This window comes from Sceloporus occidentalis, unplaced genomic scaffold, assembly GCF_023333645.1.
Source record: "Sceloporus occidentalis isolate IW3139 unplaced genomic scaffold, rSceOcc1.0.p SCAF_11, whole genome shotgun sequence".
NCBI classification, from domain to species: domain Eukaryota; kingdom Metazoa; phylum Chordata; class Lepidosauria; order Squamata; family Phrynosomatidae; genus Sceloporus; species Sceloporus occidentalis.
Window position 1 is genome coordinate 9135426 of NW_028316991.1, and position 12831 is coordinate 9148256.

Below are 12831 nucleotides of genomic sequence, written 5' to 3' on the forward strand. Positions count from 1 at the left end.
AATACAAAAGGGGTGGAGGAACAGCAGAAACCGCATTTCATGGAAGCTTCCCAGGTGATTGAATCCCCACTCAGGTGCAGGACACGAAAAACCTCTCAGGTTTTGAAGGTCAGCCATGACCCTAGCTTGCAGATACCTGCCTCTAGCTGGAGAACAGCGTAATAGCTCTGATGTTTGAATCTCAAGTAACCGCATCAATCTCAAGAGTTTGAATCACACCCACTCTTGCATAGAGCGTTTACAATACAGTATGTGGCGGGGTGTTCCTTTTCTTTTGAATTGAAACACAGTGTAAACCAAGACAAGGAGGCACAATGCCAGGATACAGGGTATAACAATAGCTATGGCTTTCACAGTGCTGGCAGTGTTATCCAACTTGATGACAATGTCTACATCATCTTGAGGACTGGTTCTGTCCTTGTCCTTATCGGCTGAATCGTCACATCCCATGAAATCCTTAAGGATAGATCTGGGGTAACCAGATTCCACCCTTAGTCTCTGATTGTGGAATTTCCAGTATTCTTTTCCTTTATAAAAGTAAGTAAAGCCTGAAAAATATAATTAGGATTTTTATTTCTAAGCATTTGTGATAAATAAGCACTAACATTGCAAAGATTTTATACAATGATTAACAATGATTGCAGAAACACTTACTGTATAATGTTTAATTTTGTAAAATACATAATGAGGTTTTATGATATAGTTAAATATATTTCTTAAATAATACAGTTATATTTATTTTGATCAAAAATTTTAGAAAATGACATAATAGCATTTTTACGAATGATCATACGTATAAAAAAAATAAAAAGGGAGTGACCTTTCTTCTTCAGAAAAAAAGAAGCTTTTGCATACAGTATATAAAAATATAGTATTTGTTAAAAAACTAGAGGGAAATGCTACTTTGGTCCGTGACGTGGATGATGTGAGACGCGCACGGTGGGAGGCGCGTTAGAGGACGGCATGTAGCGGTGTGGAGACGCGATTACGCAGCGGTTACGGCTATCGTACCACGAGGAGGGGACGGAGGGACGGAGCGACCGCAAACGGCAGCCCCGAAGATCTAATGCCCTGCGGCAATAGCTTAAACGCCGAACGCCAACGTGGGTGCCTGTCGGCGTTCCACACCGTTCTGCTCCTGGTGCCCCTGATATATAGAGGTCGGCGAAGGTCGGCGGAGATACCCTGGAGATATCCTGACCGATAAAACGACAATCGCGCCACGGAGCTCTTGAGAGGGGAAAGAAATGAGGAGAAGCAGCACTACATAAACTGATAATAACAACTATTAAGAAGCTGATAACAACGGTGTCTCGACACTTGAAAACGCAAGTACCAGCTTCTATTTGGGGTTTCCCCCTCTTTTTGGAATTGAGTCTCTTCATATATATACTCAATATTTTGCTGCTCAGCATTCAATGATTGTAATATGAAAATGCTTAACATATCTCTCTTCTCAACATAAAACTGAAGAAAACTGATTTTCATAATATGGTTGATATAAAGTCTTCAATTACTGCTTTATTAATGATACCATACTAATATTGTGTTGATATAATTTTCCCATAAACATCTTCAGTATAATGATGGGAAATTTGATCTAATATAATATAATAGGGACGAGAGAACTAAGCAAATTAAGGCTATCCCTGTTTTCTTGCGAACTTTCAGTATAACAAATTAATGCAGGGAAAACTACGCAAATTTTACTTGTAATATAAGAAATTCATCAAGGAAAAAAAAAAGAGAAAAAAAAAATTATATATATATATATAATTTAATGGTTATATAATAATCTGCACCTTTGCTTTAATAATCATTATGGCCTCCAAACGGGAAGAATCAAAATACAAGAAAAGGGAAAAACCGGATCAAACGAAAGAAAAAAAGATCTCTACATTATTTTCTCCCCAATGTTCAAAAAAAATGGAGGAATCTTTATATCTCTCAGATGCAACAATAGAGGAATCAGGAAGACAATCCATAAGCCCTAGCACTCAGATGACACAAAAACTAGAGGGAAATGAAAGTTTACAAGGGAAGTTTGATAATTATTTGTGCTATATAAATAAAAAATGATAATATTAATAGGAAAATGAATATAACAGTATTGGTCCAAGGAAATATGGCGTCTTCAGTTGACTTTTTCGTTCGAAAAAACACTGAACAAACGTGTGCCTACATTAATTCAACCTGTCATGATGCAATTCCTACTAGTTTGGCTTATTTTAATTAACAATTGACAGAACCCCACAAGATGTCGGTATTTTTTTGCCATTGAAGTGATTGAGATGATCACTTGAAACCGAAACTAATATCAAAGCTTTTTATGGACTAGGAACTATTTCTGCTAGAATGAAATCTTTAGTTTTTGCTTACCGTTTTCCTTGTCAACAAAAGCTCCTTGTGGAGATTCAGGTATCCCTCTCCATATTGAGATTAATTTTGGATAACCAGGATCCATTACTCTCATGTCTTCACTATAACGCCAGTATCTGCAGAAAAAAATAAAATCAGGAGTTAAGCTTTCAACCTGAGTTATATCTAGTAGATGTACTCATCTGAAAAATCTGAAAACAAACAATATTCAGTATTTTAAGCAAAATTACTTATAGATGGGTTTGGTCATCATTTGTTCATATTTTGTTGGTGTGCAAAATTCCGTGAAGCATGTATGTACAAAATGCACCCATTTCCTAGTCCGAGACATCTATAAATTACCTATATGCTGCACAGAATAGCATAGGAACCGAAGGGTTTATTGGGGTGAAAGCTTCCAATTAGTTACTGCCTGCTTCCTTTGCCTTGCAATAGATTTACTAAAGAATCCTCGTCGATGACAGATTGTCTATACTGTGGCAGTATGTGGACTGTGGACTATATAGTGGCATATTATTAAATACTTAGAATGAATGTCAAATGAAGTTTAACAAATCTATTTGTAACAGTGGAAGTCATGTTTTTTTTCTGTACCGATTCTCTTAATATTATTTCTGTGGATTAATAAAAAATGTAGCTCAATTATCAGCGGTACCACTAATGACTTGAATATGTTCTTTAAAACCTCATGCGCTACTGTCGATTCTATTTTTGGAAGAGCATGATTGCTGAGTATGATAATTATGGCTGGAGAATGATTATGTTCACCTTAACGACTCTTCAAAACATCTACATAGATAGCTACTTCATATGCCAATAAATGCTTATTACTTTAGATGAAAATTAAATTTGAGACATCTGTGTAAAGCGTAGAACATCTTGATTTAATGAAGAGATTTAATATTATCTTGTCCCATATGTCATTCTTGGAGTGCCGCACAACATGTTGCAACACGCTGCAGTGACACGGACCTCTGTAAATCGTTGAGCATCCATAACATTTTTATGATCAAACCTGAATAATTTATATGAAAACATTCACAAAATATAAAGTGCTTTATAGAACAAAAAACCTAAATCTTATATATTGTTTGGATTTAGTTTAGTATTTTTATTATACTTCACTGTCAATGATATGATGAAAACATACACATAATGTGAGCATAATGTTGTGTAGAAGGTCCAATCTGTACTGTCGAACAAGTAGAAGATAACTGTTCTTTCTTGGTATGACTGTCCCTTTAAGGCACAACCTTATGCATGTTTTAAACGCGATAAAATAAGTGAAAGCTCTAGTCACACTTGTTTCCTTCCTAGATAATAACTACAGACCCAGGTGACTTAAAATGTATTTTCTGGTGAGCTGCTAAACAAATTCAAAACCGGCTGCACTGGGGCTATCTGTCCTTTGACATCCACGCTGAAGGATCTGTTGGCACTGCATGCTGTGGTGTTGCTGTGGAATAAACTAAACAGATGATCTGTCAATTCCAGCATAATTAAAATTGGTTGACCTTTGTAGAATAACTGTGTCCCTCATACATAATCACTGTCCTTTGGCATTAAACACAAACCCTGTCATTCTACCTTGACTAGAAAGATAATGCAGTGATTATTATACTTTTAAACGTCCAAGCCACCTACAATCTTCATATATTTGTGGTGTACATGTACCACGGGACAAATTGCTAACAAGAAAGGGATCAGGCAATAAAAAATCTTTTCAATGCTGTAAAATTGGGCTACAGTGTTTTATTTAACATATTATTATTATTTAACATATTTACCAAGTACTATAACTCCTCATTATGTCAAAGAACTCCCTTTTATAAGACTGATTAACTAAGGTTTGTACCTGGTTATAAAGGTTTTCAATAAAGCCTAGATGTTCACTATAAAAACTTAGGGAAGGTCTCCCTATCCTAATCATGGCTTCTCAGAAGGTGATGCTGTAGTTGATCCAGCTAAAACTCCATACCCCCATTCTGTCTTTGGGTCCTTGCACATATCCAGCGGGCTCAGAAAGAAGCCTGGCTCTGTGTGAATCTGGCTTCTGACCACCATGATCCGTTCTCTTACATCATTCAGCAAACTAACTACTGCAACCTCATACTTATTTAATGTAATTGCTCATAATTTTTCCTATAATGTGTAGTTAATGATTCTTGACAACAAGTAAGAAAATCCAACATTATCTGGATAATCTGGATAATGGAACCTCTGTAATTAGCTAGAAGTGAGTTTAGTGGCACTATAGTGATAGAAAACCTAAAACCTCTTCACATTCAGTCCTGAGAGGCTGCAAAGTGGCCAAGAGGTCTGTGTGAACAAGTAGTTTAATAACGGAAGTGTGTGTACTCTAGACAGTAGAATGTCCAAAATTGTGGCCTGTTTGTGGCCCTCAAGGACTGTCTATTGGCTGATTTAATCCATAATAGGACCATCTTGTAAACCTTTGGTGTACACAGCAAATGTATTATCATGCAAAGAAAAACATAACTGAAGTAGAAAAAGCTGACATGACTGGGGCTTCAAATATACAATGTTCTCAATTTCAGGAAAGCCAAGCATGCATACCCAAACTGCCTCAATTTAAATGATATCAGCTGCCTTCCATCACACAGACTGTTCTTTTACCTTGGGCGTGAAACATGAGAGATTCGCTTTCCATCAGTGAAACTCTCTGTACTTCACAGTAAGTAATGGGTGAAAAATGTTGCACGTTTGATTTAATAACATAAAGTTTCATAATAGAAACAGCAAGAATGTTCCAATGATTTGATGCTCTTTTTCCCTATAGTTGTGACTCCGCTACAATATTGCGATCTGTTCTTAGAAGTACCATGTTTTAACTGCTAAATTATAGCCTTTTGGAAACAGGCCTATGGATTTTTTTTTGGGGGGGGTTTCTTACCTGTCACCTTTGAAAAAGTACGTTTTCCCAACATCTTCCCACCAAACAGCTGTATCTATTCCATGAGGGGGGATACCATACCCCAGGTGAACTAAGTCATCAGGGTAACCAGGCTGAAGGGTTGTGTCTTTAAAGACCCAATATTTGTTACCTATAAAAGGAAGTCAGGTCATGTTATTTTCTCACGCTTTAATATTTTGGAATATAGAATGTAAAATAAGTTTTTTGTACATAATATGTTTTCACAAGAGGCATACATTTGTGGACAAAATCTACAATTTAACAGTTGAAATATGCCTATTTGGTTTGATCGTTTGCCGTCTAAAATTCTCCTTTCTATAGCATCTTTTCCATAGATGTGTATTCATGCTTACACTACACCATTCATAAATAGAATGTATGTTAAATAACAAGTAAATAGGAATTAGTAAATGTTTAGAATCAAATGCACACTATCCTTATTTTGGAAAAAAATGGCAGATTTATCGTATACACATTTTCCAGACGCAAGAGACATTGTTGATCGCCTCCCGACAGTTTTTTTTACGTTTTGGTCGTTGCCACGTATGGTGAATACTATTGCTCCTAGAAGCGGTCTTCCAGGGTCCCTACATTTCTTTCTGGTGTTGTCGATGCCAAGGCATTAGAGCATTAAGGCTATTCTTTGAACTGAAACTTACAGGTCTTGAGCCTTGATACTACAAAGTTAATTCAGGAAGATGAAACTGTAGCTGTCCTAGTAATTCCCTCATTCGTGAATAAACACCATAGTATTTGACTAGTATTTTGATATTACAATGATTATAAGATTGGATTCTTAAACACCAAACATCTCGGACACTAGTCAACCTTATTAATTATTGACAGCTGTCAATGGCACGTTTCTCCTTTTGTGAGCTTTGTTATTTGCAGTAACCAAGGACACAAGGATATGAGAGCCATCGAGCACACGCGATGACCTGAGGAATTGGGGTGGGTTCTTTCTCAGTGTTGGACTTTACCTGATGTGGACACCAACTTCTTGACAGATGGGAGAATAAGCTACAGCTCTTTAATATATTCTATTTTAGTAGTAACAATATCTTACCTTTAAAGAAGACAAAGTTTCCCTCACTGTTTTCATAAACTGCATCTATACCAGTCGGCAATCCTCTCCAGAAGTAGGTGATCTGCATTGGATATCCATCCATAACTTTGTTGTTTTTGACACGCCAAAACCATTGATCCTATGGAAGTAGAAAAAAAGCCTTCAGTGCCTGGTGATTGCAATCGAGAACCGGTTGTGCAGTTGTAGAGTTTCCAGATGGATATAGGTGGAAGTTTGGGGCACCCAAAAGTCAAGTTCTGTGGCTCCAATAATTAAGTCATTCTGGGCCTCCTACCCTGCTCATAACCATCAAACTTTTTTGAGTTCACAGACAAGAAGGACACCAGGAGTGGACAGAGGGATTTGGGTCCCAAACAGGGCCCCTTAGGGAGGAGTGCATAACATTGATCTCTGACAATATGCCTGGAGAAATAAAATATTCTTCAACACATTAAATATTTTGAACCTGTAGAAGGGAGATGTGGCAATATAACATAGGCACAGGGGTTTAGAGGAAACGCTTACTACAAACATATTTGTTTTGATTATTTTTCATGGTAAGGGCAAACATGTTGAGTCAACCATTCCATCTTAATACATTTCCCAGTGCTGTTGCAATATGCATTACTATGATTACAGTGTTGTCTTTAAAATGTCACACAGCACTAGCTCCGAACATCCTAACCTTTGAATGAATTAAGGTCAGATGTAACTAGTTAATATAGTGCAATATAGATTTTGCTTGATTTTCCCTCAGTTTGTATATAATCTATAACGCAGCGGAAAGAGCAGTAGGTCACATTTCCTGGTTTATAAACTACAGGAATAAAAAGGTTGCGGTTTCAACAATAAAAGGAAGTGTTCTGTGGAAGGGTGAGACAACCAAATTAAATGACATCCTTTAAGTGAAAATGGAAACATAACAAAAACAGGTATGCCCTTTGCATACCATATTCATAATAGCTGAAGCTACCAATGTACCACCCTTTACTTGCCCTTTTCCAAGTTTATATAGTTTTTATCCAGTTTAATTCACTATGCAGAATGCAAGACTACATAAATAATTATGGGTGTTTATATGGCCAGCTATCAAATACAGAAACACTGACAAGTAACTATATAAAACAAAGGGAACAAGCTGGATAGTTGATAGAGTTAATCCAAAAGCTTTAACTCCTTAATGACAAAGCCCGTACAATGCATTGTTTTCAATGGGTTTAGGGACCGCCCATTGTCCTTAAGGGGTTAACGTGTGTGTAAGTAATTTCATTTAGGACAGATGCACTTTGAGATCAATGCTTTTTTCAGAAGAGCTGGGATTGACCAAAGTACACTATGTGCGCATTACATGGTGTCATCAAGTTTTGTTTTCTGGGTTTGTTGTACCCCATAGGCATGTGAATATAATTAATAATTATAATTAGTAAAGGATGCTGGATAGCTAAGCAAAATCTTGGTCATGTCAAAAGGGACCTCCCAGGAGTTTATGTGAGACCTTATTATAGGAATGCATTGGCCTTCTAAGACACTATCTCCTTTGGCACCAATCCAGCACTATTTATTTCCATAGCATAATAGCTAAATCTAATCAAGAACACATCCAGCAGCATGGATATTCAGGTTTGTGTTTATAAAAACTGTTAATTTAGTACAGCAGTTTAGCACTTGAGAGTATAATCCAATTTTCATAGTTCACTGGCCTGCAAGAAACAGTACATCTAATCCATGCTGTTAATAAATGTGCCAGAACCTTTCCAGTGACATTTAACCTGTAGAAAAGAACAATTTATTTGAAGGCATAAAATGTTACCATCCAGGAATGTGATTCTAGTAATAGATCTTGCTCATTTCTAATCAGAGCTGCGTTAGCTACCTCTTTACATTGATTTGTTTTGGACCATCTGATTCGAAACGTTAACATGGTTTACTGGTACTGATTAAATGACCCGCAAACTAATGTGTCAGGCCATGCAAACACCGAAACAATTCAAGGAGGGTGCGATCTCATGGTCACAAATGGCTGTTTTAAATCAAATGCTGATGTTAATAGAGGTCATATTATTCGCACTTCACTTGTGTAATTCAATTGTTCATTCTATAGAATTGGTTTTTCTCACCTTTATGAAAGAACAAATCAAAACACATTTTATTGATAGTGGAAACTATCATGTTTACTATTGTGAAAATGTTTTGCTTGAAGCAGCCAATCAGTGGCAGGAAAATGATCATTAGACCTCCTTCCACCAGAAATCTCACCAAACCAGTACCGGAGTTACCTGGCGGTAAGTATATGATATAGGAGGAAATGTGCTCGGCAGGACATAGTTCCTGCAACCTAAACAACTGGATGGGGGGAAAAGGGTCAAATGCTTAAAGGGGAAATTCTGCATAAAGCCTCCATTCATTTGGAAGAGGGACACCTTGAGGGACCATTCATTCAAGTCCATATGATGGATGGAGTGTAACTATTACATGCCAAGAAATGTTTCAAATATATTTCTCCATTATATATAACATTTAATGAGATTTAACAAAGTACATCCAAGATTTTAATACAGTTTAAAGGAGGAGAAACGGGCAGACTAGATGGGACGAATGGTTCTTATCTGCCGTCATATTCTTTGTTTCTATGTCCAGCACCATCAAAATTCCTCGTTTAGTCTACAGAAAGAAATTTGTCTACTTAAAATCATTTATACAAATTAGTCAGAAAAGCATTTGGGAATGTCAGCCACTCTGCCGGGGACCTTCACTATGAAAGGCAATCAGTTATAATTTGGTTTGAAATCCATTACTTTAATTCATGTAACTGCCTGCATGTCATGAGTTCAGTTCGATAATAAAATAATGAAGTCGTTTTAGAAATGTAAACATACCTCCCTATGGAGCTGCTTTATTTGGTTTCAAAGACATTTAAGTAGTCATAAGTGCATGTTAGCAAACATTAGTTTTTAATTAGCTGTGGGTGGTTTACTTTTTGTCACTTGCAGGTAGGGATCTTTTAATAACCTTCATCTTTGTAGACCAGGAACGCTATAGTCCAGGTCATTCAATGGAAGAACCGTTCTTCACAATGGGACAGTCGATCAGTTTGCTTGCCCCTTTCCTTCAATATTTAGTGAGGCTTTTCTTCAAGCTGACATTTGTAACTTGGGTATGTCTACATACAAAATATCCAACATGTTGCTTATGGAAATTTGTATGACATTTTGAGAGCCAAAGGTACATTCTTTTTTTTATAATATAATCGATGTGTTGGCTTGCATAAATTATTTTCAAATTGTGCTCGAGGGGGCCACCGGTAGTCTTAAGGACCATTAGGTTTCTCCTCAACATAACAAAGAAGTGTGATGGAGAAGGTATTTGCTTTGAACAAAGTCTTTATATTGAACCTTCAGGTAACTGAAATATTGGAATAGATAAAAGACAAAATAGATTTAGAGTTTTCACAGCACAGATGGCAGAAAAAAAAATTCACCACAGATATGCAACTCCCATGCAATTTGAATAAATTTTAGCCTTCAGAATTTCCACGTTAGTTGCTAAATTGAAAGAATTCAAGGATGTGAAGGTAAAGCTTATACAGACAATGGTTAGGAGTAAAGAGTAGTTTACATGTCAGAAAGCATTAATTTTATTAAATTCAAATTTTCTCCACAAAAATGATACCCAAGACACCACCTGATCACAAAATAGTATAAAGTGTTTTAAGAGTCTATGTTGGTTTTCCTTCGTGAAAAGATGGGGTTAACATTTTAATCACCGCTGCAAGCTTTTAGTCAACATTAGTATGGCTTACAACAGTAAAATTACAATGGATTTTTGTCCCTGCCTTATGTGTGGCTGAATAATATATATTTTGTTGGCTAGGGGTTTATTTAATTGATGCAGGTTTTAATAGCTCAGTGGGTATAAATTATGTTTGTTCTGTAGAAATTCACACACAGTGGCTTTAGTTGTCATGCCATAAAAACAAATGGTCCATTCTTGTTCTTGATCAAGTGAGAACAATTAATGAACATAGCAGCAGAAATATATCTAAGGGTACAAAGGAGAATGTATCTAAGTGTAATTTAGTACTGAACTTTCTTTATTTAATGGAGTATTTTCACACTTTCAAAAAAAATATAAAACTGCAAAATAAATTACTCTAATATATTTGTTAAAATAAAACATGTTTTCCAACAACGTGGCTCAGAAAACAACCCCATTTTTAAATATAATGCATCTATTGAAACAAGAAGGGTTTCAAATCATCACACACGGCACAAAAAAAAGAGAATGTGCATATAGTCACAACCTAATTTACAGCAGTAAACAAATAATCCATACAGAATAGAAGAACACGACTACTTAGAATAACATTATTGTCTATACGCATTTAACTCTCCTCTATTGTCCAGTTGTGTTTTGTAGTCCAAGGCAAACCTCCCTGTTGCTCTTGGAATTTTCAGGCACTGTCCTTCATTCTAGGTAGCTGCCCCACCGTCCAACTTTTACAGACAGTGGGGATCATGGGGCGATGCCCGCTTCTGGTGGCCCATTAAAAGGTGCCAGGTCTGCCCCTCCTCACCTCTTGACATACACCCTGATTTGGACACCGAAAATGTTGACATGGTTACATTTTGTTGGGACCAACAATCTTTTGGGTAAAAGTGTGGTGTTAACTAGGATGGAGACTAATGTGATAATGAAACTTGGGAAATAAAGTTATTATTATTATTTATTGTTTTACATAGCGCCATTATATTCCGCAGCACTGTACAATGGGTAAACAGGACATAACAAGTACTGTATAAAAATGAGGAGGGTAAGGAGGACCCTGCTGAAACTAGCTTACAACCAAATCATTTACTTACTTAAAGGGAAGTTACATTACAAGGCTTATTGCGTACATCATTTTTCAGGCAATTCACATACATGTTGCATAAGATTTGTATGTTTGCCAAGTGTGTAAAATAAGAAATTTGTTTGCATACATAAGGAAAAAAAACATTGCTTATGAATTTCAGTGTAATTTGTGTGTACATGACAATATTTTCAGTAACTAATCCTCTGGGGTCTCATTCAGCTTCCATAGAGCTTGACCTTTAACGACAAAGGAAATGCCAAAAATATTATGACGCTATCGTCTGATAACTTAGAACGGCTCGCTCATGCACTACACAAATGCCTGTAAGTGCCACAACACATTATCATGTCATGTCTATTAATGTAAGCAATTCACCCAGAAAACGTCTGCAAATGTAATGTCAACAAAAGGTTGTCCGGAAACACAGGATATCAGGATATCAGGATATCAGGATATTCCTTATTATATGTGTTAGTTATCGGGACAAATGTTACAACGTCAGTGAATCATCTTCATTGATTGTGACATGGGAAGCAAAAAAAAAACCTACATTTTTGTTGCAGGTTATTATTATTATTATTATTATCCTTTATTTATATAGCGCCAACAGTTTACGCAGCGCTTAATACAATACATAAATTCAAGGGATATGACAAGACAAGAATTGACAGACTAAGACAAACCGATACATTTGGTGGAGAGAGCCCTGCTCGCAAGCTTACAATCTAGAGGGAAATGGGGTGACAAACATAAGGCATAGAGAAAGGGTGAGAGGTAGTGTGGGGGTTGTATCGATGACAAGGAAGTTCTAGCAGCTAAGATGGTATGCTTCTCTGAAGAAGTGGGTTTTTAGATGTTTCTTGAAAGTTGGGAGGGAGGGAGAATGCTGAAGGTTCCTTGGGAGTAGATTCCAGAGATATGGGGCAGCTCGAGTGAAATCTTGTAGACGGGAAAAGGAAGAGGTGATGAGTGAGGAGGAGAGCCTTAGCCCATGGGAGGAACGTAGGGATCGAGTAGGAGAGTATTTGCTAATGAGGTCAGAAATGTACGGAGGAGCGGTATTATGGATGGCCTTATATGTCAGTACTAGGATCTTAAATTTAATTCTAAAGGTAATTGGGAGCCAGTGGAGGGTTTCACAGAGGGGGGAAGCAGAAGAGGAGCGACGTGCAAGGAAGATGAGCCTAGCAGCGGCATTTAGGATAGACTAAACTGGGGCGCAAAAACAAATTGCTAAATCTACGTTGTGAAATATGGTTGCAGCACATGGCTACATTGTCTAAGGCAGGTCCGGTCCCGCCACATCATGGCCGGAACGTCTCTTTAATGTATTGTAAGCCAAGTGTGACCTTTTCTATTCGGCATACTTCCGGCATCCTAGATTTCGTAGTCATTTTGTGTGATAATATATTTCAGTATAGCTGACTTACTAAATATTAACTCTCTTTACACATCATGCAAAATCATTATAGAGAGAAACAAACGATTCAGCAAATTATTCCGGGTAAAATAACGCAACTTAAAAAATTTGTGCCAATGGGTACTTATGGGCTCATTGTCCTTTGGGAATATAATAACATTCCCATAGAGTGATGGACT

General features: G+C 36.9%; 1 protein-coding gene across 1 annotated transcript in view; it reads right to left on the reverse strand.

The window, feature by feature from the left end:
* Positions 1-213: 213 nt before the first annotated feature.
* LOC149305527 (matrix metalloproteinase-16-like) overlaps positions 214-12831 on the reverse strand; it is a 46418-nt gene continuing 33800 nt past the window's right edge. The window contains exons 6-9 of the mRNA XM_089477254.1: positions 6381-6519; positions 5294-5444; positions 2380-2495; positions 214-548 (exon numbers count right to left, since the gene is read on the reverse strand). Coding sequence (XP_089333380.1) covers positions 214-548; positions 2380-2495; positions 5294-5444; positions 6381-6519 — 741 coding nt within the window. The remainder of the gene's footprint in view (positions 549-2379; positions 2496-5293; positions 5445-6380; positions 6520-12831) is intronic.